The sequence below is a fragment of the Perissodus microlepis genome, chromosome 7 (assembly GCF_051167445.1).
Source record: "Perissodus microlepis isolate ML-2025 ecotype Zambia chromosome 7, ASM5116744v1, whole genome shotgun sequence".
Taxonomy (NCBI): Eukaryota; Metazoa; Chordata; class Actinopteri; order Cichliformes; family Cichlidae; genus Perissodus; species Perissodus microlepis.
Genome location: NC_140467.1, coordinates 14,160,837 through 14,187,346, shown reverse-complemented (window position 1 = coordinate 14,187,346; position 26,510 = coordinate 14,160,837). Strand labels below are relative to the sequence as shown.

The 26,510-nt window shown below is 39.7% G+C and overlaps 1 protein-coding gene across 3 annotated transcripts in view; it reads right to left on the bottom strand.

The window, feature by feature from the left end:
* The window catches only part of ano3 (anoctamin 3), a 50,038-nt gene extending 35,325 nt beyond the window's left edge, over window positions 1–14,713 (bottom strand). For all 3 annotated transcript variants that reach the window (XM_084933612.1, XM_084933614.1, XM_084933613.1), the window contains exons 1-2: window positions 14,465–14,713; window positions 1,545–1,751 (exon numbers count right to left, since the gene is read on the bottom strand). In XM_084933612.1, the coding sequence (XP_084789738.1) occupies window positions 1,545–1,751; window positions 14,465–14,510 (253 nt within the window). In that variant the 5' untranslated portion in view covers window positions 14,511–14,713. The remainder of the gene's footprint in view (window positions 1–1,544; window positions 1,752–14,464) is intronic.
* Window positions 14,714–26,510: the final 11,797 nt, after the last annotated feature.

The following is a 26,510-nucleotide window of genomic DNA, read 5'->3' as shown; positions in this document are numbered from 1 at the left end:
CCCGCTGCACATTTTCAGTTCTCTAGCAGTTTGTCTTCCAGCTTGAGAACCACTGAAAAACATCTGTCACTTTCCACAGGTGGGAAACTGTTGATGGATGATCTTCCTTGTTTACCAGCTCCTGCTTTTTGCTCTGTCTACACTCTCTCCTTCTGTCTGCACTCTGAGCCAAAAAGGAAAAAAAAAAATTCAGACCTGCTCCTCACACGACTATTTCCAGCACAGTGTCAAAGAGACGGTTTACACCAAAATAGAAACACCTCGTGCAGACAGCGTGAAATTCTTATATCAAGTCCCACTTTTGCACACTGCACTCCGCACCAAAATAACAAGTATGCAGAGAAAGGGCATTTCAAGGTCAGGAAAATACCAATATGCTGAAGTGCTGCATGCACTAGTTTTCATGCTGTGACAAAAATAGCACTCTCACTGTCTGTGGCCTCTAAATATTCTTGAAGCTGTTAATGAGACCGAGTAATTTTCTTCTCCAGCAGGCACATCCGTGGTACTGGCCCATAACAATAATATACTGTATTTATATTACCAGCATTTTCCCACGCTATCGCATTCCCTCGGAACGTGCTCCAAGCAGCTGCGACTTTGCGCAGTGTTTTCTAAATCTCCTGCAGCATTAACACAATCTGTTCCATCAATATTACACACAAGCCTTAAATACCACCATCAATATAAAAATCTGTGTAGTGACCAGCTCAATTCCTGTTGAACCTAATGTTCAATACAATCAGTCCACAGTACAGAGAAAATTAAACATGCCATTCAGACCATGAAAGGCAATAATGGTGAAAACATTTAAGAGGCTTTTGTTTTTTTGGAAATATTGTACAACCTGTGATACAACAGAATTACTTCACAGAAAAAACTTACACTGGGGGGAATAATTCTTTAGGAAGATGAATGCTGAGTATAAACCCAAAGAACACTATCCCCATCAAGCATGGAGATGTAAACGTTATGTTTTTGGGCTGTTCTTGTGCTAGAGTACGTGATAACTGTACGTCACTGTGGGGCCATTAGACGGGGCCATGTACCATAAAATCCTGGAAGAGAACCTCCTACCCTCAGCCAGAACTGTTGGTCTTCTAGCATGACAGTGATCCAAAACATGCAATCATACCACCAAAAAACAAACGAGTGACTAAAGAAGAAGCACATTAACCGGATCAAGAAATTATTTCCTCCACTGTATATTTATTAGGAGGCCCTGTAGACCATGATCGCTGTGGATCTTTAAAATAAATAAATAAATAAACAAAGCTTCGTCAACAAAAACAAGAATTTTTTTTTAATTTATTTGTTTTTGGCCAGCAAAGAAGAGCAGAAGTCACAAATTAAAAGCAAACAAGACACGGTGATTAAACCTACAGTTGTATGATATTGTAATGTTAAAGTGTGCACATACTTTCATGGTGAGCTTCAATATCTTGCAAGATCAATTTAAATTGATGTAGGCGCTCTCTAATAACTGAAGCATCTCGTCCACTAATGGGTATAGAAAACGTGTGAGTTACTGACAGTGGACTGACCTGTCTGTGGGGGGAGGAGGCTGCAGGAAGTGCTGATGCTCTGACTCAGACCCTCAACCTCTGGTTTAGGCTCCGGGCTCAGAGGCACAGACAGGAAGTGGTTGAGGTTGATTGGATGAGTCTGACTTTGGGCCAGGCAGGGCAGACTGCGGCGAGACGGCTTTAGACTCTTCTCCTTCAGGATCTCGCTGATGCTTGTGTGCATGCCTGAGGAAAAAGAAACGGAGGAAAAGTTCATGTCAATAGTTGCTTAAAAGAAAGAAGAGCAGTCGGAAATCTCCCAAGCCTGAAAAAATTCCATGCATGAGTTTTTCAGATTAGCTCATGGAGAAAAAGAAAGTGTTTTATACACTTAGTTTTATGTCATATTGTACAATTTATACACACATCCACTGTTAAATTTATATTTCTATATACGGCAAACAGAACAATACAAATATGTTTTAATCAGATGCACTTGCATTAAAGGATGGATTGGCTTTGGCTGCGCTCGTTGATGAAGCTCTCAAAGAGGCATCAAAAAAACAAAAATTATGCAGAGAGAACTACTCACCACTACATCAGCACTTCATTATAAGTCAACAATACTACAAAAGTGGTACTCTAAAGTCCGTGTGGTATGTGGTGGTTACATGTATTACCACGAAAGTCTCTGAAAATAATCAGGGAAGAGGTCTGATCACAACTCACACCGTTAGATTACATGTTGACAGCTGGTAGCATAGTAGCTAATGAATGAGAAAGTGATAAGAAAATATGAAAGGAGCACCGCTCAACAGAAAGTAAGCTTACTTGTTATGGCTAAGTGGACAACAGTCATGTAATGCTGTTCTCCAATTTCAATGCTTGTACAACATTGTGGAAATCACCACAATGATGGCATTTCAGTTTGGACATTTGATGTTGCATCAGTTTGGATAATTCTTTAATATATCCAGCTCTTCTGGGTCAGCCAGTTTTATATAATATAATAAACACCGCATGACTGGATTATCTCTTTAATAAAGCAGCTGAAGTCAATAAACAGTAAAATAACACCCCTGGTAAGATGTTAAAGTAAGAAGAACTTGACATGCTGTACATCAATTATAGCATTAATGAGTTTCTTTCCGCTGTTTCCTATCAGGCTTCCATCCATTTTCTTAATCATTTATCGAACCAGGGTCACAGTGGGGCTGAAATCTATCCCAGCTGACATTAGGCAAGATGTAAGGTTACACCTTTAACAGCTACATCACATGACTAACAGCCCAATTCAGAATCAACATTTAATTAAAGTGTTTGTCTCTGGACTGTGGGAGGAAACCAGAGCACCCATAGAAAAGCAACACCAACACAAACATGCAAACTCCCCATGGAAAGCAGATCATGAATCATCACTGAGGCAACACGAGAGTTAGTCAACCTGCTACAAGTTTATATAAAATATTCATCTTATCATTTTACTTCCTTGCTTGTATCTGCTTTGCATTCACCATTTTTCTATTTGCTTGTATCTTACAAAACAGCATATATGACCAGTAATAATAACAACAAAACATAAAAAAAACCTGAGTGCCCTGAAATCATGAGAGGGGATGAAAAAAAAAAACAAAGGAAGGGAGAAATCTCTGTCAAAAGGTCCACTTTTTTATGGGCTCCACTGATAATGTCTGTCCTTCATAGTGCATTAAAACCATCAGCACTCCCTCATTTCCATCAAATGACACACTCCAGTACCTCGAGACCAGCAGTGCCTTAGCACTCCAACCGCCTGAACAAATAAACATTTAATAACATTAACTTGTTCTACACCCCAATTAGCTTTGCGCTAACAGAATATTCATCACTGTGACGATGAACTGTAAAGAGAGAAGTTAATGAGAATAATGAACGACCATCAGTTGAAACAGAACACTGTAAATGACCTTCAGCCTCAGCTCTGCAGCTCCTGACTTATTTATTAACAAAATTAAGGCGTTGCCTTTAGATGGGAACGTGACTTCTTTTCACATCCAGTGATGAATTCACTCACTGACCTTCCTGAAACATTCAAGTGAAACATGAATTGATTATTTACTCTCTGTACAGTGAGGGCCTGAGCTGCAAGCTGTTCAATAATTCATTTTCATGACATTGAGCTGAATGGGATTGTCATGGGGAGGCCCTGTAAATTAAAGAGGACGTGGCACGCAGTGTTCGTCGACCGCAGTCATCCTTATCCTTCCATCGTGCTGCAGGTTAAGCATTTAAACCTGTGAGTGTTATGCTGAACACAGGGTCATATATGAGATCTTGAAGAAAATTTTAATTCATTTTCGTGTTTCTCACCTGTCTTCTAGGTCGCACTTTCTCTGGTTTAAAAGCAGGAAGGACCAAACTGACCCCTATGTGGTGTGGGCTTTCCTTGATGACATAACGAGGAGGAAAGCTTGGAAGCAGCTGGAGACCAAGTTTCCACTATTAGCATGCTTAGTATTGTTTAAATATAGTCTGGTAATGAAAGAGCACCGCTTTAAGTTAATTGATTCTTTTTTTCTTCTGGACTGGGCTGGTCTGCACAATCTTAATAAACAGATATTTACATGCGAATATGCAGAATTTACAAGATGCTTGGTATCAGACCTGGTTTCTGTTTAGAGTCTGCTTGTAGACTAAATTTAAATCAGTGATGAGGTTTAAGAAGGATTTACTTGTAGTTTTTATGGATGAAATAGAAAAATGTAGGAGTGTAAAAAATAAAAAGTTTGAATGGATTATTCAGAGTTTGGACTGAAGCGAGTTATGTAGAAAGCAAAAGAGGGACTGAATTTGCTGATATACAATCTGAAATTCATTTGCTGCTGCATGACAACAGTTTCGCCTCTTATAAGATTTTTGAAATCATCTGCATTTGTAAACAATGACTAATGCACGCGGCAGGATGTCTTGAGCCAGACATCCATTTTTTAACTATCTGGAGATATGCTGGCAACACTGGAGTCTGAAAAATTTGCCTTTGCCCCGTAGGCTAAGGCAGCAGACTGCTTTATATAAACAAGGGTCATTTTGGCAAATCAGGCCACAGTGGCTGCTCTGCCAAGGGCCCAACTTTAAAAGGTTATAGCCCGGTGCAAAGTTGCATGTTATAGTTTCTCCTTTTAAAGTTTAAAGCATCCTGTTGCTCTTCATTTTTTACAGTTAATGAATTTAACTGTAAATGTGCAGCATTAATCCCCAGCTCCAAAGACAAAGGGGAAATAAAACAAAAATGCAAGCTTCGAATCGGAAACAACTTAATGACCCCTGATGCTTTTAACATTCAGCCAACCATCACGGGATTTTTCAGCACTGAGTGAGAATAAAGCCAGTTTAATATGCAAGCTTGTCGGCCAATCATGGTGTTCGTTCCCCCAATAACCCCGCAGATATGAAATGAATGAAAGTCGTAAGCTCTAGCTAACATCTACAATGAATTATTAAAGTGAAAAACTTCAATGCATTAAAGCAAAATTGTGCTTACAGCTTAAAATCCACTCCATTCAAGAGCGTGGATTTAAAAATAACTCTGAATGGTCAGCAAAAACACGACATGGGGGCTGGAAATTATTATTTTGTTTTCATCATGTAATTTGTCCTCAGGCTCATAACAACATGGGATCACAAAGGTTCCTCCTTAGCACGCTTAACGTTTCAGTCAGTTTCATCAGAGGCATTATCAGAGAGTCATTACATGCAGAGACTGAAATCCGTGGGATAAATCAATTCAAAAGACAGTTGTAGAGGCACAACTTCCAAGTTTTAAAACATTATTTTGGGGAAAAGTTTTCAAACTTTTTAAGTGTCAGATATGACTGGTGATCCTATACAAGTTGTCCCAGTGGCCACTAAAAGGCAATGCTTCAAAATAACTGAGCAACTAAGTTCCCAGAGGCATTTCAAGATGGCAAGACTAGTGACAAGACTTGTTTCTGGAAGGACTTTCGATATTTCTAATCAACTCAGAGCTGTAGGTTGTCAAGCACTTGTTCTGTAGGGAGACTTATTGTGACAATTATATCTGCACTAACATTTAAAAAGAAAACAGAGCTTTTACGGTCCGGTTAGCAAAAAGGCTCAGCGGCGCGTTTTGCTTTATGACTGGAGTAAATCATTGAGAGCTTAAGTGGCTAGAGGCCTAAAGTGTACTGGTCACAGTGGATTAGATTAAAGAGTGGCTGTATCCTTATACAATGTAACTGTCCAATAAGCTGACTCTGTGTTGAATCTCTTATGTTTATGCATAAAGGTTAAAAAAGTCAAACAATGTCCCGATTATTTTAAAAGACAGCAGCAAGACTCAACATGTCTGAGATGATACGTCAGAGCAAAGTGAGCTAATTGGTCTGCGGGGGCACTGCTTGGTGGTCTCGATGGGTCCTCAAAGTTTAAAATAGACCCACAAATTGGAGTTGGTGTTGTGTGAAATTGCTTCTGTGGAAATTGAGATGATTTAGAGATGATAAAAGCACCATTCAAATCAGACTCTGTGGCTATTAGGGATATAATAATAGTTCTCTGACAATCACTGGCCTGATCAATAATATTGGCCCAATTTTGTCATGCAGGATGAATCTATGTACTCTGCTGTCAGAGCATCTGAAGACGGTGCACTGTGTAAGACATAAATATAAAAGGGGTTCATCTAGTAATGCTTAATCTCGCTGTGTTCTGGCTTAAACTGGTTTGTGAGGAGAAAGTTAATCCCGTGTGCATGCTCGGACTGTGCGTGCATGTGTGCACGTCCGAGTTTTGTACGGGACTCGCCCACTATTCAGAGAAAAAGACGCTCGCTGTGAGGTGATAAGGTTAAAAAAACACCTCCAAATTCTCTCTGCATCAGCATACAACAAAGTCTCTAAGACAGTTTCTGTGCACTCTCGCAAACACCCACTCAGGCTCATCTGACGTGAAGCTGGACGAGCTTCAGGGAGGGTCGTGATCTGGGATTTGGATCTCTCCTGTGCAGCTTGTCCATGACGGTCTTTTAATGTGAGATTAATGTGAGATTAAAAGGATTTCAGGTCTGTCCGTGTGTGTGGGTATGATACCGTATACATGTGCCTGTTTGATTGTATACTGTGTACTCTATTACTGCCTCCAAATGTTAGTGACAAATGCTAAAGCCAAGAAAGGAGGATGATTATCAGATCGTTATGCTCCTCTTGATTAATTCTGTCATAATATGATAAGTCTGGCATACGCCTGACAGCTTCACAGCACTGTGTCTAGGTGTGAATGCAGCGATTCTACTCTGAGCCAGCTGGAAGAGCAAGCGGTTGATTTGAAAAACAGCAAGGATTTGATGATCAGGTACAAGCAGTGAGATATTAAAAACAGTGCGGTGAAACAGACGTAAAGTTCTGCGGGATGTCACTTTGAGTCACTTTTGTCCGCTATCACTGAAAAGGGCTATGAGGCATTGAGGCTTTATGTGAAAGGATGTTGCACAAAGAGAATTCAGGTCAGTGGGCTGTTTCCCATCATGCCTCTAAGTTTCCTTGCTTTACCCTTTGAATTATTCATCCTTGTTCAGCTTATAACACTTTCGCTGTCACAGCTTTCAAATTAGGAACACTGCATCAAGGCCTTTTCAAACAATGCTGGGGTTAGGTACTTAAGGATTAAACATCACTTGGATTGTGTCATCAGATTACAAAGGAAAAATATTAATCAGACCAAATTACATTTAAAAATTAGATTTTTTTTTAATATTGATTAGTTTACATTTTCATTGCATCCTAAGATAACACTTTTTACATTATCAAAGCGAGTCACTCCTCCATGCTGGATCACCATTATTTTCTTCATGATGTTTAATTAATATATATTTTTTCAAGACACATGGTTTATGGTGAATTGAGTTTTTCATTATTATTTTTTTCTATTCACATTTGACACACAATCACTTTGGTTAAGTGCTATATGTGGCCTCCGATGAAAAAACAGCAGGAGTATCTCAAAAGGAAAATACACTTCACCCGAAGGCACTTCTTTTATTTCATCTCTAAAAGCAAAACTATCATGTCACATTTGACCTTTGACTTTTCATCTGAGGCCACTAGATTGATGTGATGGTCAAAGTGATAATACTGCTATATACAGCTTTTCAAAACTAAGTTTCTTACTGCCTTTCGACAGCATTCTTAATATCACATTACTTTGGACCTCTGACCTTTTCTTCAAGGTCAAATAAATTCAAATCTTCATAAAATGTCTTTTATCTTTAAAGCTGTGCTTGAAATTCTGCTGCCTTTGCTTGTTTGGGAACATTTAGAAAATGATGTTGGTATATGGTGTTTCTAAATATCACATTCAAGGATGCATTTTATACACATTTGACCTCTGACCTCACTTTCACATTTCACATCTGCGTTTCTTTCAAAATACATTATTTTCCTGCACTACTACAAAGAAAACAAATATTCCCTTAAAAGTAAACAATACCCAGAGAGTGAGCTGCCCGGGGGTGTGTCTCTCGGAGTGTTTCTTGTTATCATCATCACCATTAATGTTATATTTTACTGTACTTTCTGGGTGTGTAATACTTCATGTTTTTCTTATATAATAAAATCTTGACAGAATCAGTTCAGATGATAATAATGTGACCTGAGTGCTCTCTCTGCTAGCTGCTGGGACAGACTTGTTTAGAAGTCTGTGTTAATGTGACTGATGTTGTCTCTCGAGAGTTTGGCAGCGTGTTTCAAAGCCCACGTGATTCTTAACTGTAGCGTTTAGCTTGGTTTAACTTCAAGAATAGAATCCCTCCACTAAAACAGACATACGGAAGTGGGGCAGCAACGAGAAAAGCTCATGTAGTAAACCATTCATCAGTTTCATTTTTTAGAAACTAATTGCATTTATGACTGATGACAAACAGAGTTTTTTTTATTACCATAATAAAATGGCCCTGAAATAACAACTATGGCCTCTCCCTCACCACCACTGTGGCCTGGATTAACGTTTGTGACCAACACAATTAGCTTTTCCTCCAAACACCTCACAAATTAAACAGTACGATTCTAGATGACTCAAACCTACTCATGCATAGGTTTGCAGGATCAAGCACCATCAGACTTGACATTTGCAGTAAAACGCCGAGGCAACAGCACATGGGAATGAACAAATGCACCTCCTCTAAGGAGCATAAAGTATGTAAAAAACAAATATGATCGAGGTCCGAAAATCTGCAGGCTCACATCAAGTACGGGCCTGTGCGCAGACAGAATACTCCAATACTCCAGCCAAGTGCACGATGGGGCCTCTGTCTTGTTTTAAAGACTTCATGAGGTTCAAAGAGCCTTTCAGGGTGAGCTGTGAAGGGAAATCACATATGTTCATTATCCAACTGGTTCTTGTTCATCCACATCCGGTGAGAGGACTTGCTCAGTGTCTGTAATATCCTGTACAAGTCCACATGAAAGTCCACAGTTTCCCCCTGGTGTCAGGTAAAAGCTTACTTGAACAATACTTGACATGAAGCCTGGCCACAGTAGAATATATTCTGAAATCATTTGAAGCACTACCTTGCCCAGCTGCCTCCATCCTCCTATCAACTGGAAATGATCCTGAGTGCAATGTCAGAGTGTTTTTGGTGAGTAAGACACTGTCGATACTGTAGTCACCTAACTGCCTGCTAAAGTTGAAGGACACAGATCTACAAAAAGCCGTTTTGCTTGTGAACACTGGAACACAATGGGTTGAAGCTCTCTGCTTTAGGGTGGATGATGGGTGGAGTGACTGGTAACAGCTTTCAAATCACTGCAAATTTCTGCATGCAGCCCTATTACTGTACTCAGCTATTATTATCATCATTATAAGGTTCATATTATATTTAACCTGCTATAGTTTCATGTCAGCATCCTTGCGTATAAATAACTGACACTTGCTACAGAAACCTGTCTGGGCACCCACGCAGAAGTTCAAGCTCACGTCTCTCCTCTTTGAGATGAATGTGCGTCTGGAGAGGAGTTACACTGATCCATCATCATCAGGACAACAGCAGGAGTGCAGTTTGTGTCTGCTGGCTTGATTTGAAGCTTATTGCATTTGAGCCTTTGCAGAAACACACGTTCATCCTCCGTCTTCACCTTTTTTTTTTAAAAAAAACTAGGCATCTGTCAAAGAGTCTGCTGTGTGTGGGGATTGCTCATTTTACAGATATGAAAACCGAGAGGAAGACATGCAGGCACAAAGAAAAATAAAGAACCGAGCAAATGTTATGACTTCACAGTGTTTTAGCTGTCCGGCCGATGTATCCATCCACAACAGTAAATTAAATCATTCACCACTGTATGCGAAGGAGGCTTTCCCGCTGGTATAGCCTCTATTCTTTGTTATCATGCTGTGAGTGGGAAATAAACTCCAAAATGTGTGTGTGTCAGCAGTTCTGGTGAGAGAGTGTTGTTTGCGTTTTTTTGTGATACACCCCCAGGGATGATGGCGACAGTTACTGCTGATCACACAGGGGGGCGATATGATGATCACACTGTGGAAAAGATTGCCCAGACCTCAGGAACACAATGACACTACGACCACAGACACACATTTAAGTTACTGGGAGAATGGCACACTGGTTTGAAGCACAAAATGATGCCATCTTTAATAAACCAATACTTTTTAAGTTTAAAGACCTGCTAACACTGACTGAAGACACACAGATTACCACATTTCTTTTTCATACACAGTAATGACTCCCCACTTCCAGATGATGAGAAATTAAGTCTTAAAACATTGCTGAGTAAAGTCCGGAGAGTCTCCGAGTCTTGTTTTTCTTCACAGTATTTAAGATTGCCTTAACTCTAAGCTTCTAAAGCTTAATGCTTCATCAGGCATTGAAGATGTATCACCTCTTGGAAAGTTCATTTAATTAGAAGGACCTGAACAAGAGACGTAACACATAGAGCAAGGGCACTTTTCCCATTCATCCGTCCCTTATCAGGCCTAGCCAGTAAAACATGGTGTGAAGGCTATTCTAATGATATGAGTCATATGAGAATTTTGGTGCAAACAGCTTCCTTGAACGATCTTAAAAGCCATTAGATGGCAAAGGGTGGCGGATTGTTTTCAGTGCACACCTGCCAAGTGATAGATCCACAGCAGAGTGCAATAACGCATCCCTAAGCTTGATTTAACACGCAGCAGTATTCAGTGCATTTATTCAGCTGTCATAAAATTGCCATTTTGGCGACTCTGTTGTGCACTAATAATTGATTCAGCACTCACACTTTTTTTGTGTAATGAACCGTGTGGTTAAACAGTGGCATTAGGCTACAATAGCTTTAAAAGCATTTAAAAAACAGGCAATGGAGCTAAAACTATATGTCATCTGTTTGAGCAAGCGACCCATATGCTGAAAGGCTGCAGGGGCCTAGGCCTGCGAGTCCATCACAAAACAATTACTATTTGCAAAATAAAGGCTCAAATAAGGGCTAAAAATTCTCAATTATCAAATTTTTTCTATTTCTGTATTTTCTGTCAGTGAAGTTTAAAGACTATAAAAGGCCTCAATCCTAAAAAATCGGCAGGTCTTCATAACCTCCCTCCATATTTCTTGCACCTCACTGCTGGTATTATAGCCCAAACAGTGTCAAATGTTCTTATACTGTTCCTGATATTTGGAGAAGAACTTTTGTGTTACCTTTACCAAAAGGTGGTGATCCCACTTTATTAAATAACTATCGACCCATTTCTGAAGTTTGCATCCCAGCTAAAGTGCTTGAGAAACTGGTGAATGACCAATTAAAAAAATACTTGGTCTCTAATCAGTCTGGTTTCAAAGAACAACATAGCACGGTCACTGCTTCGATTAAACTTTTAAATGCCAACAGCAAAACACTTTGAAATACATGAATGAATGGTTTATAACATTTATAATTAGCTCCACGGACACGTCTGTCAGTCACGTGCAGTTGAGCCGGACAGCCTGACCGTAAACGTACCTCTGCACAGATGGCACATTTTTACCCACTGTTTACACAATTCAGGATCCTATTATACAAGCCTGGCATGACCTCTGGGTTGCATCATTATAGGAGATTAAACATCCTCTTTCTCTTCCAATCTGCGTCCTCATTGCTTTAACGTCACACTATCCACTTATGCCTCCGATTGCTTCTGATTCCACTACATGACAGGATTTTCTGCAAAGCCTCTGTTGCATTTCTGCATACACACCTGAGGAGGGAATGGATACAAGCTACAGGATACAATATGCAACATCAAGCCTATATTGTACAGAGGTTTGGTTTGGTTTAAAATGCCCAAATGCTCAGACTCTGCGGGGGTTTGTGGATGTGATTAAATATGTTTTGGGCTCCAGCAGAACTTCTGCCTGCATTGTTCTTATAACCTAGCAACCAAACAAGCGCCGACTATTTAAGGACTGTGAAAGTGTTAAAGCCACTAACTGCCAGACAACACACACATGTGCGCACACACATAGAAGACAAGACTTGTTTTTGTTATTTTGTTAGTTTCAGCCAAGCATGCTGAATAAGTCATCGTACATAAAACTGATGTCTGCCTACTATCCTACAGTAGCCTGTTTAAATATATAATAGACAGATAATATTATCTGTTCTGATATTAGTGTCTGTGGCTATAAACTCATCTGCCTGCTTGCATAAGAGGACAGGTGGTCAGCCCTGGACTGTGCAAGCAAAGGTTTATGCACGTGGGCATGCACACACCACAAAAACAAATACACAAAAACTTCAACATTTACTGTAGAAAACTGCAAAGAGAGCACAACCTCAGTCCTACAGATGCCATCTACCACTGACAAGCACTCACAAACATCAAAGTTACTCCCTTTTAAGCTAATGAGGGCTTCTGGGCTAAAATAAATAAATAAATAAAAAAGCAACACCCATGATGAAGATGAGCAGAATATCATTTGATATAGAACACCAACTATAATAGAAGCCGGCTGGAAGGACTACACACCTCTCACCAAAGTGCACAACGCTATGTAGAAGCATGGAGCTTAGACTTAAATCTTTGATTGAAGAACCAGGTTACCTTTAAATTTTTATACGCTTAAAGCAAAAAAAAGAAGAAAAACTTTCTGCAGAGTGTTCAGGATTTCAACGTGATCCACCAGCATGCTGCAGACAAATCTGACTTCATGATCAGTCTGCCAAAGAGCATTTGAAATTCACTCAAATCCTTGAAAGCACAAATCAGATGAGTCATTTTTGCCAAAGACTAACTGTAGCTGTGCTTTTTTTTGCTGTTCATATCACCCGAGTGAGATATTTTTGAAGGCAAGATAAAAAAGACATCTCTTCTGTTAAATTTAAATTTTTTGCTGCAGGAACCCTACTAAAGCTTTTCAAAGGATTCATATGGTGAAACAGCATTTCCAGCTCCAAGCCTTTTAATGCATATGATGCAATTGATTGTGTTCCAGGAAGTGCAATATAATCGCTGAGTTTTGCTTTAGCAGGTCTTTGTGAGCCAAAATTCACCACCTTCGCATTTATTTTAATGGTGCACTTAACAGCCACTGAAATATTGAGTGGGTCCTCTGGGTTACAAACTTTAACATAAATCTGATATAGTCCTCTGGAGCGCTGACTGAAGTCACGAGGTCATTATTCTGAGCTTATAAAATTTTATAATGTAGGATTTTCTCTGATGCATTAATACAGAAGGAAATAATAACTGAACAGACGAACAATTTGCACGATTAAACAAAGAATCCAAAATAAACCCAGAGAGGTGAACAAGAGCAGCCTTTCCCAGCAGGGCATCCCCCACTCATGAGGTCGAGGTGCTCAGCAATGTCTCATCAGAAGCCAGGGGATGCACCTTCCCATCTTCAGCTGGGTACGCATAACAAAAGAGGTAACTGTTCCCCATTTATTAGCCTGGCTCAGCATGAAAAACAAGATCTTTCTTCACCGTTTTTCTAAATTTAGACAGCAAGAACCGCAAAGCATTGAAGAAGCACTAATTTCCCCCAAGGAACCCTACTTAGGGTGTAAAATCAATACTGGCCCAGCAGTGTAATCAAGCTGCACTTAGAAGCAGTTGTATGTGGCACTGTTTTTTGGGGTTTTTTTCCTCACAGATTTGCAGCAGTGTGCAGACACGAAGTAGCTTTCTTTTACAGAACAGTTTGTCCTGTGTGTAAAAAGAGTACCTGTCCAAAATGCAAAACAACCAACAGCACCTCAACATGGAGAAATTAAATCTAACTGTTTTTCCCTCCATTTTGACTGCATTACGGGAACTTTTAACAGCTTCATTAAAAAAAACGACTGTCAGAAAACGCCGAAGAAAGCTATTCCTCGCAGGTTTCAGGGCACAAACATATCACTTTGTCACAAACTATCTGGCATGCTTCTGAACAGATCTGAACAGAATGGTTTTTATTTATTTTTCCCCTTCAAAGCACAACTGGATATTAAGTTTGGTTATTACCTTCTTGTCCTACTCATTCATATGAGCATGGATATGAACACAAGTTTAGAAACTGGGCTATTTTTTGTATGAACTGCGCAGAAATGTGTTTTCTCTGAGAACCCGCAGCTTTCCACTTAAATCTACCAAACGTGCTTCAAGTTTCAAGTTGTTGATCTTTCAAATTGTTTTACATTACTGAACATTTTGACCTGTACGGTTTTATTTAACTAGGCTGGACCTTTATAATAAAAACGTGGGTAAGACTGTCGGTACAACGTCAAGTAGCGGACAAAATACCAAAAGTGCAGGTTTCAGAAACAGGCTTCTTCCCAGGAGGACGAGGCTGCAAAGCTTCCAACTCTGCGTCACACTAACAGCATGTGGAGAGACCATTACCTCCGAGCACCACTTCACACACAAACTGTTCAACAAGAGAAAAAAAGTAGCCACACTCGTCTAAAAAGAAAATCACATCTTGACACCTTGAATCTCCCCTGACGTTATCCACAAACCTTTCTGCTGCTTGAAGGACTGGATTGAGCCCGAGTGGTGCACCATGGCGGCGTTCAGTTGGTTCCCAGCGCAAATCAAATTCCGTATTTAAAAAAGCAAAACTGCGGAAAACATGGGAAACTGTGGCGGGGTTGTGTAGGTGTTCCCTCAGCTCCCATCCTGCCAAACGAGCTCACTGGCGATGCGCAAACGCCAGCAACACCTGTCTCCTCTATGCAAGCTCCCACCCCTCTACCCCAACACCCCCCTCCGCTCCCCTATCGCCACCATCCACGGCTGTTGTCATGGCGACGGGAGGTAGGGGAGGTCCTGAGATGGACGCGTCCACCTCCTGTCCTCCTCCGTGCTGATTTACTAAAGCTGCGGGAAATTACCACGGACAGCAAATTGCAAATGGACCGTCGACAAATTTGATTTGCTCTCCAGTTATCCTCCTGCTGAAAGCTGCACTTATCCAAACAGAAAAAAACCCACAGCCGTGGACCCAGTATCAAGTTAAATATAATGCAGTACAGGCTACTGCTTCCCAAATATCACAGATAAAAATATGTAATCATGGGGACGTTGTTGTTTGTTCTTTTTTAAGTTGAATTCACATTTGAGACACTGCAATCAGCCTTTTTATAACAAAACGAAAAATACGAAAATGTAAAAATACTTTCTTTCCCTCTCTAATTTTCTCAAGCCATGGGACACATGATCGTAAAAATCCAAGACCAATGATGGTTTAAAGCTGTTGTTAGGGGGGCGACCGTGGCTCAGGGGGGTTGGGAAGCGCATCTGTAACCGGAAGGTCGCCGGTTCGATCCCCGGGCTCCCTGTCCTGGTCGTTGTGTCCTTGGGCAAGACACTTTACCCTACCGCCTACTGGTGAGGGGCCGATGGCGCGATATGGCAGCCTCGCTTCTGTCAGTCTGTCCCAGGGCAGCTGTGGCTACAACTGTAGCTGCCTCCACCAGTGTGAATGTGAATGAATAGTGGCATTGTAAAGCGCTTTGGATGCCTTGAAAAGCGCTATATAAATCCAATCCATTATTATTGTTAGAGGAAGCTGCACTCATCTACAGTCAGGCTTCAATTCAAATTTTTAACACTAAAATAAATAATAATAATAAAAAATAACTAACGGCAAAAGCAAAAGGTCTGTAAAGTCAATATCTCAGCTCACACAGGCCTCACAGAGCCCAGGCTGCAGAGGCAGGGGACCCCTTGCATGACAGTAAATGTTTCATCAGTCATGAAAACTAAAGCTGAACAGGGCACCATGTAGCTGCAGTGCACTTTGATTGTAGACTATTAAAACTGGAGGACTAATAGTCGTGCACTGCACAAACAGAAATCCACTTAAATGAGAGATTTGTTGTTTATTGCAGATTTGGGCAGTGAAATACACAACAGTGTATATTTGATCAGGAAATCATTTTCTGCTTCTGCACGTTAACATTTTTGTTTTCACCTGCACTGCTTTTGACAGTGTTAAACAGTTATATTACAGTTATGTGGAAAATAAAAAGTGCAACCGCACTAATTTCTAGGATATTACGATCATATTTAGTATAATTTAAAAATTCATTGGGTCCTTAGCAGGTCTTAAAATAAGGTGAATACAAAATTAGATTAACAATAATACTTGAGATATTACATTGTGCCATTATTTCTTTAACAAACACTAAAGCAAAATGCAGTTCCTGTATTTTTAGGAATTAAGAGGGTAAGTAACAGCCAACTACTACTATTCAAATGCAACTGTTAATTGACAGAAAGTCAAACAGTAAAGTGTGAGTACCTCTATCTAAGCAGATGCTTTGATAGTTGAGTTTGCAAAGTTGCTTTTGAACAAACCAGAAAAATTCTGGAGGTGTTTTGGAGAGATGACACCACCGTGGAGATGTTTGGCCATGATGTGCCACATTAAGCACATTAAGGAGTCCTTCAGTTGACCATGATGCCCTCTGTATACCAAAGAATTCTAGAGGCAAAGGTGAGACCATCTGTCTGACAGCTAAAGCTTGGCCTAAACCAGTTCATGCAACAGGACATTGATGCCAAACGCAGTAATAAATCTACAACAGAATGGCCAACAAAGAAAAGAATCACAGTGTTGCAATTGCCCAGTCAAAGTCCTCAAGCTGACTGAAACACTGTGGTGGGACCCTAAGAGAGCTGTGCATAAAGAAATGCACAAAAACGTCAAAGAAGAAGAAGTTTAAAGAAGTGTGGGACAAAACTCCTCCTCTGTGATTTGCAAGACATACAAAGTCATACAGAAAATAACTTCAAATAATTGAAGTAGGCGATGTTTCTGCAAGCTACTAAATCATGAGGTGTGCTTAGTTTTTCCACACACTGCTTCTGCATTTTGGCTTTGTTGTCATGTGTTGAGATTGTATTTACAGAATTGTAAGACCTTCTAAGGACTTAGGACCGAACCTTTAAACTAAGACCACACATGTTTTTTTAATATAACTTGATGACATTATATACTGGCAAACACGATAATGATATTTAAAAAAATTTTTTGTACATTTAATCAAAGACTGCATGTGTTACCTTTTTATCACAGGTGCCACCTTCTTCTTTTGGCATTCTTTTGTGAAATGTTACTTCCTCAGTCTCTTTAGCAGTTGTAGTCAGAGTCACACAATAATAGTAATAATAATGGAACAAATCAGGAGATTATTTTTATTATTTACAATCAGGTTGTTAAAAGTGAGACTGTACGATAGATTCAGTTGATATAGTAATAATAAAATTTGAGTAATGATGCAATCCTATGTATTTTAACCATGAAGTATAGCAAAATTCAGTGTATATGAATCACCTAACATGTCAGATATGACACATTTAATGTGGATCGTGATTATCACGGTGATTAGTAAAACATACAGGTAGTTTATGGGATAGAAAATAAATTCTTTTTAAGTCTCCAGTTTTATAGTATTAACTAAGCTGCCAGTTCATCGAGGTTTATCTGCAAGGTCACTGGTCTTATTTCAATGTCATCCCCAGAGAGTTACAGCAGCAGACCACTAATCTGGATCATGAGAGGGAAAGCTCTCTTATGGGTGTTTCATGCTGTTTCTGTGCAAGCAGACACTGAACTGAATGCTGCTATCTGGTGACTGTTTGCCTCGGGAACAATAACACAATCTTTATCTTGGTCTTTGGCCTTAGTTTTGTATATCAATCTACGTCTGTGGGGTTACTGAGAAAAGAAGCCTGGCATCTGTCATAGATGCAAATACCATCTGTTTTCTTGCAGCTCGGCATGCTTTTACTCCTCCCACTGTTCTGATGTTTATTAAAGACTGGTATCAGGGCATTGTGTGCCAACCCCAGCGACGCGACATTGAACTAGCAAGCTAATGCATTTCTTCTACTGGGGTGATTAATAAATAAAACTGCAGCTCTTATCAGTGGGTCAGCCCCACTTTAAATTCTATCTTTTCCATTCCTGCCTGTTAGTTAGAGGATGTAGGTCAGATGGGAGCGCTGCAAAGGGATGATTTTAGACAAATGATATACTGCCACCGTGTGGAAAGTGTGGCTATCTGTTATTAACCTCAGCTCATGTGCGCAAATACACACAAAAAGAATGATACCCTTGAATCCGTGAAATTAAATGGCCAGCTGCATGAAATGTTTACTTTTTAAAAAAAAGCAGGTGCATCATAGTGCGGGCAAAAGTGGAACTGTGTACCCCGGGCCTCTAGAAATCCTGGAATGAAAAGTTTTTATTTGCAGTTTTTATTTTTAAGTAATATGTGTCATAACTAAATTGCCTGGAATAATCAGTTGGGTGACTGAGTGTTGGTTTCTGGCCAATTACATAAAAATGTATGTAAATGGCCAGAAAATGTGGATAATAAAGAGGAAATGCCAATAAAGCCATAATGAAAAATCTGTTAGTAACAGTAGTCAGCACATCAATACATTTTTATTGAGCTGTGATTTGTAGTTAGACCATTATTCAGCCTGTATAGCAGTGGCATAATATAGAATAACAGATACTCAACTCAGAGAAAACGTGAGAAACAGCCACTCAGAAACCATCAAAGCTACCTAATATTCAACACATTACTTGCCCCTCAGGGAGGCTCTGCATTAGCGTGCCATTCGGAGAATCAAAGAAGCTGCTTGAGAGGCTCCTGAATAGTGAAGGCCTCTGGCATCAACACTTTCAGCTAAATTAACTATGATGGTTTTGTTGTAAGGCTTAGCAACTGAGAGATCTGCTGATTAAGTCAGTTTAAAAGTTCATTTGAAGCTCAAAACTTTTCCTCTCTGGACCGAAGTAAAGCCAACCACTCCCAATGTGTGCCTGAACAACAAATGCTTTTTAATTCTCATTGATTAATCTTTAGGCTTTAGACTTTCCTTTTTGAGAAAGCTTATAGTTAGGGCTGGATTGGGTGACCCTGAATCCACCCTTAGTTATGCTGCAATAGGGTGCTGGAGGATTCCCATGATGCACTTAACATTTCTCCTTCTCTCAACCTTTTCACTCACCATGTTTTTATACACCACTCTACATTTAATTATTAGTTAATATTAATCTCTAGTTGTCTTCCACAGCATGTCTTTTGTCCTTTCTCCCTCAGCTCACCCCCAACCAGTCGTGGCAGATGGCCACCCCTCCATGTGCCTGGTTCTGCTGGAGGTTTCTTCCTGTTAAAGGGGAGTTTTTCTTTCCCTCTGTCGCCAAAGTGCTTGCTCATAGGGCGTCATCTGGGGTTTCTCTGTATTATTATAGGGTCTTTACCTTACCTAATATTAAGCAGCTTGAAGTGACTGTTGTTGTCATTGGGAACTATATAAATAAAATAAAACTGAATTGAAATAAATATTATAGTAACTGATCTTTCAGTAACATATTATAAAAAATTCAAATTTCATGAACCCCAAATTTATACACACAATTTAGATGTGGAAAAATATGCTTATCGACAGGAGGCAGTGCTTGGATTGTTTGTAAACATTTGGCTTTCCAAGACCTGCTGGCAGGCTCACCAGACTGCTGGTCGGTGTCTGTGCCTCCAGAGCGGGAACTGCTCCAGGATGGGCTGATGGTGGGACTGATAGTAGCATGGTGTCTGATGCCACTGGAGGAGCTGGAGACCTGACTCTCCAGCAGGGGGAGGTACACAGAGTTTTCCTGATGACATGATCCTGTGAAACAAAGAAAATATCATAAATCAGTGAGTGGTAGCATCCCGAAGGCTTTTTCCAGCTCAAACAATAATATCACTTGTGTAAGTTGTCCACAGGAAAATGAAGCTTGCATGTCCACATCAGTTAATTTTGTTGATGATCAGAGAAGCCCAGCTCTCTACTTATCCTTCTCAAGTGACTACACTCATGCATTATTAATGAGTCTGTGATATTCCTTTTTGTCTTCTGATACTTGACACTAATGGGAACCACTAAACACTCTGGTTTTCAAAACTCAACTGTGGGACAGTTAAACTAACAGACAAGTCCAGATGTTTAATATCAAGGCTTTGTTAAGGGATCATTTTCACTCAAACCAGCTTTGGAAAACCAGATTTTAGCCAAACTAAAATAACTGGAAGACACTGATGGTTTGGCCTACACCGTTATGTAAAGTTACCTTTTCATCTGCTCGCATTTTAAATAATGTGGATTTTCACAAATATACACGAGCAGCATTATTAAATCCACTGGCTGGCAAAACAAACGACATCTGTCATGCATTTTCATCTGGCATTTAGCTGGAGCTTCCTTTTGACACAGCAAAACATTGTAACCTCATCCAACCGCCAAGCCAACATGATTTCTGCCAAAAGCAGCTCCAGAGACGACGTGTCCATTCCCCAACTCGCTAGAACTGATTCTTAGAGGGACTCTTCTCCTTTCTAGCACCTCATTTTTAATCTTAGCCTCTACTAGAGTTCAACAGTATAAATGAGGACATCACTTATATTGTCAAACACCTCTATTCTTCTTGTGAACCCACCCATCTGGAAACTAAGTGGGACTGTATTAGAAACCTTAACACCAAAACTTTGAAGCAGGACTCGGGAGAGATGCGTGAGGGCGGCCTCTCTCTTTGTACCCTTGACTCCTCTTACTTACTACTCTGGTAAATGGACTGGTTCTTATATAGCGCTTTTCTACTCTTCTGTGCACTCAAAGCATTCACACCAGCACATTTTTTCTAGGTGCCTTCTAAGTAACAGTCACACACACATACTCCGATGGATGCATCGGAGAGCAATTTGGGGTTAATATCTTGCCCAAGGATATTTGGCATGCAGGAACTGAACCACCAACCTTCCGATCAGTAGATGACCTGCTCTACCGCCTGAGCTAAAGCCACCCCAGAGTAGCTATGCATGATACACAGTGCATTATGGGCCTTAGTTCATGAAATCTACAGGTATTTCTCCCTTGAAGTCAGTTTTATTCTTCTTCCTGCCAGCATTACATTTGAACAGCAGGTGGTGGAACTGTTCCCACCCTCAGCTGTGTAACCGAGATGACCACAGTAAGGATGCGTGCTCTGACTGATCTTATATGAAACAGAGCTGTTAGAGCACCACGAAGTCTGAACTTTTGACTCACTGGAATTATTTCATGTCCACACTGCACTGACCTCTATATTTGAAACTTTGACCACGTTTGATTTGAGCATCCTTAAAATGGGAAAAATGGGAGAGAACACAAAGAAAATTTGCGGATATAATATTAACAGAAATTTGCTCTTTCTAAAAAGAAAAAGAAAGAAAGAAAAAAGAAGAAGACTTGCATAGAGTTAGAGTACTATTTATCTTTATTTGTATTTTTTTATTTTATCTATTTTTTAAAAAAATATGTGGCTTTTAGAAGCAGTAAATAAAACATAGTTCACTATAGTGAAAGTATATACTGAATATCTGAATATAGCAGATAAGAAAAAGCACAATAAGTGACTTTTTAGTGTATGATAATTTCTTTTTAACTTAATTTAATTGATTAGAATTCTTTATGCTCAGTGTTTGCTCTTCTTCGTGTGAATGTGTTGAATTGAAATAATGAACACAATACCAAGGCGAAACGGCTTAAGGCCTCTTAAACATTACACTATATTTAACCAGTTTATTATTATTTATTCTATTTAAACAAGTTAAACTGAAATAATTGCTGTAATCAGTTAATGTAGAGGCTACGATTCATAGTCTTAAACAGGTCACACCAAGGTTAACCACATTTTAATTGTAAAAAGGAAAATAACAACTCTCTCTCTCTCTCTCTCTCTCTGTGTGTGTGTGTTCCTGTCTAGCTATCTTTGTGAGGACCGAAATCTGCATTCTACTATACATGTGAGAACCAACAGTCACTTGTGAGGACACACTCGTCGGTCCTCACAAGTTTGAAGGCCTTTTTGAGGCTCAAAATGTTGTTTTAGTGTCAGGGTTACAATTAGGTTATGGTTAGGTTTAGGGTAAGGATTAGGGTTAGGCATTCATTTTTAATGGTTAGGGTTAGGATAAGGGGCTAGGGAAAGCATTATGTCAGTGAAGGTCCTCACTAAGATAGCTGAACGGGGTTGTGTGTGTGTGTGTGTGTAATGAAGGGAGATGTGTATATTTAGCCTCATTAAGACCAACAGGAAGCTCACAGTCCAAACAACATGACTCAGTAACATTAAGAGTTTTCATGTCAGAAATGACTCTTCACAGATTTAATGTCTCATTTTAATGAAGCCCACAAGAAAAGTAAACTTTGGTAAGCAGACATGTTGAGTGCAGTTTGTGACTGAAATGCCAAATGTTAAACTTTCTGCCATTAAAGAGATCATAACACTTTGAGGGGATGATCAAAGAAACTGCAACATCCAGGTCATCAAAGCTCTGGAAAACTAGTAGGGAGAAACATTGCCAAAATGTGCTTGTGTCCATTAAAGATGTGCGTGCTAAGTGCAGCAGTATGCTGTCCTGAAGGTTTCAAAAACTATAGAGACATTAGGTAGATCGATTGATGAGCAGGGAACTTCCTACTCAAACTTCCTGGAAGATTGATTATTTATTTAAACAAGTGCGTTTCAAAGCTGACTAAATCCCCGTCTCAAACAGACGCGAATCTGCGATGAGCTGTCGAGGAAAAAGTGACTCCATTAAAAGCTCACAGCTCTGTTTAAAAAAACAATTTGAATGTCTGGCTCATTTTGGATTTTTTTTTAAGTGTTTTGTTTTATTTTCGTTTTACACGGCAGCCAAACTTTCCTCAGGGCTGGACTCACAAGCATGACCGAACACAACAAATCCCAGAAACACATACTGGACTTTTAACTGCTTAATGTGCTCGCACTCAAGCCAGCTAAAACTTGTCAACGTCAGCAGCTGATAATGTAATTTTTCGTGATAAGTGTAGTCAGGTGCACATCTTCCCCTGCTGTTAATTCAATAAAAAAGGGCCTAAGTGTTTATCATTTTAACACATGTAAGCTAAAGGGAGGTGCATGTCTGCGTATGGGAAATTTACTGTGTGGTATTTGCATTACATGATGGCCACTCCAAGCTGTTATGAGCCTGGACAGGTTACATTAGTCTGTGTGAATCACTTTAGGCCACATAAATGGTTGTAACATGCGTGCTTCTTTCTCTAATCCAAAGTGAGTGAACAATATACTGGCCTTCTTCAGATTTATTAAAAAATGCATTATGAAGCAGCAGGTCTGTATGCATGGCCTGTCAACACCATAACAAAAAGAACAAAAAGAACCCCGTGTAACAGGAGGGCACAAGGGAAACCTCCTGTTGCCTTTATTATCCTTACTTTAAAAAAAAGAGAGAAGAAGAGGATTTCAGAAAACACCTGCCTATGTTGGGTCATCAGTTTGTTCCTGATTTTTGTGTTTTTCTTTATATAAATTGATTGATATATGTTACAAAAGTCAGCAAGGAATCGGGTGTCCAGTGCTGGAAAGTTGAAAAAAATACAAATTGTCAGCAAAAAAGGAAAAAAAATGTTGCATATTCACCTGAACACTCTTGTCACTTTAAGCTATGGCCTCGTTTTTCATACAGAAGTTTCAGGTTAAAGTCATCCAGCTTCACTCTGTCATTCTGCAGTATTGTTTTCGTTACATGTCATTGTTTTCAGCAAGAGATAACATTTTGCAGCGACTCTCGGAGCGTGAACTAACTGGGATTTTAAAACCTGACATTTACAAAATAAGCATCGTGGGCACAGTTACTTGGTCACGTCCCGGGTCGCTCTCTATCAGAAACTGTTTCTGTGACATCTCTGCTTCATGTGAGGCAGTCACAGGGAGAAGTGACCCAAATGGACCAGAATACACTCACAGCTTTGAACTCCTGATGACTTGCGACCACTTCATGACACTTCCTGCGGCGCCACCACGTCACGATTTGGCCCCCGCGCCCTCCCCCCTCCGCTCAAGAGCGCCTGTCCCCTGTTCATACATCGCCCACTCAGCACAGATGGGATAACCACAGCATTTACCATTTTCCCGATTGCCTGTGGCAGAGGTGATTTAGAGCAGCTAATAAAAGCCACTCCACTTGTGCGTTAGTTAGCCGCCTCATTGAACTGAATGACACAGGACATGTTTGTTGGATTTCGCTAGGAAAAAAAGAAAATACGTTTCTTTACTTTTACCAGTCTGTGGCTTACCACTGAGGTTTTCAGTACAAGATTACAATGAGCTTTCCTGAGTGCTGTGCAGACATGACACTGATAAGTTAGCATGCTCCAGGAAGGCGCATCAGTTCTAGTCAAGTACAAGCAGGGCCACTTCCTCTATTCCTAACTTATAGAAAATGACATGAAGAACACCCACCTCTCCAAGGAAAATTATTATTGACCATGATGAAACTTCACTTCCAAGTGCTATTCATTTAACATCATGCTTCATTAATAAATTAACCCACCAGTATCAGCGTTCATCAGGAGGATTACCAGCATGTTTCATACATATGAAAGATTCATGCTCTCATCAGATGCTCATGTTGCAAGCACTATGAAAAGCATGCACTGCTACAGCATGCAATGTTATTGAATGACTGCATAATATTAGCGTTTGTTTATTCCACACAAAAAAGAGCGGGAAAACAGCTGAATATTGAACAGCATATACATGAGAGTATATCCAGCAAACAGGTTTGTTACCAGAGGCAAAGACATTAAATAAGCAAGCTGGGTGAAATAAGATAACGTTGTATAACAGATCATATCAAGTCTATCAAGTCAGCTAATATTAAGCCCTTTAGTTTTACAGCTAGCTGCTCAGAAGTGAGCTGAACCTACCTGAGGAGGTGCCTAGAGCTTGTGACGCCTTAACTTCCATTGCATTTGCTCCCACCTTCAGTATAATTCCCCCATCAATAAGTTTCTGAATGATAACTTGCACAAACTGCAAACACTGTGCAGCCTCATGGACCTGTCAGTCCCACAGTGCAGCACTTATAGCTGTGAAATAGCGCAGACGCTGCAGCAGGGATGAATGGGTGGAGTTTGAGGTTTGGTCAGACAAAGAGGGGTACAACATTAAACTCTCAGACTATTGACTGTAGCATATTGAGTGCTTTATGGAACATTACTCATTTCACACACAAAGGTTTCTCGGGAGATTGTGTAAGTTAGAGTGTAAGTGTATCAAGAGAACATACTGTGAATCTATCCACTCCTTTAAGGGTAATTTTTTTTTAAATAAAAACTTTTTAGCGTTTTGTTGTGTTAAATTCATTTTTGCTTCAAAACAAGATTTATAGGGAATGATGAACCCTAAACATTTGTTTACATTTTTGTTGATCTGATCATTTCAACATTTACTGTGCAGGTTATAGGAGGTGAATTCTGCTTGCAAGGTAGTTATGTGTACACCACGAGAGTCATTGTGGGAATGAGAATAAAAGGATATAATATCCTGCTATTATAATATCTTATTACAGGGGAGTATATCCAGTAAAAACACTTGTTACCAGAGAGAATTACAGTCTGTGGTAAAAATTCTCAAAAGAGCAAAGATGATGTTAAATGCATAACTACCAGAGGGAAACAAGAGCTTGTAATACCTTTTTTGAGTGTAAGTCAGTAAACCTTTATCAGATTTCACTGGACTCCATGCGGATGCCCAGATGACAATTGGATTTCACAAGTTAGATAACTAATTTACATAATTTCCCCAGGGATTAATAAAGTATTCTGATTCTCATTCTGACTGACAATAACTACCAAAATAAGTGACCAAAGACATTTTAAAATTTCTGCTAAGTAACGAGGCTTGTTTGTAGATCTGAAAGAACTTTTGTCTTATATTTTGTTATTATTTTGATTATGCGCATCCACATTTACATCAGGCTGAAGTGGAAGATCAGCACAGATGCCATATACAAAAAGGGGATGAGCAAGATCTAATTTCCTGAGATTCTTCAAAGTGTGCAGCAAAATCATGGATATTTTCTGTCACTCAGCTGTGGTGAGCACAGTGTACTTTGCAGTGGTCTGCTGGGGAGCTGGTGACACCAGCATACTACATAAACCGATTAGGAAGGTTGGGTCTATGACTGGCTGCAAACTGGACACTTTTGAAGTCGTGGTGGAGAGTAGGTCTGTTATCCATCAGGGAAAATCCTAACTGCCCTCGGCACCCCTTACTGGACAAGGAGCAGAGCACCTTCTGTAACATATTCAACTCCACTCCCACCTGCTATCACTTGAATAAAACAGTTTATATGTCTAGCAGAAATATACCTGCTAGTTAATATTAGTTATTAGGTTTATTATTATTATTATTATTATTATTATTATTATCATTATCATTACTATTGTCGTTGTAACAAAAGAATATAAAGTATTTCTCATTCATTCTCATTCTCATTCGATTCGTTCCACTCTTCGCCACAAGGTGGTGCTACTGAGCTATCTACAAGCGAAGTATCCGCCCCTTGTCAGCTAGTTATGTTCAAAGTCCCGCTACACCTAATTGTTATTCAGAGAGTAAAAACTAAATAAGACTACAACTACTTACTGTACTGTCAACTGTTAAAAACAGTAGTAAATTTTTTGTGTTTTTCATGG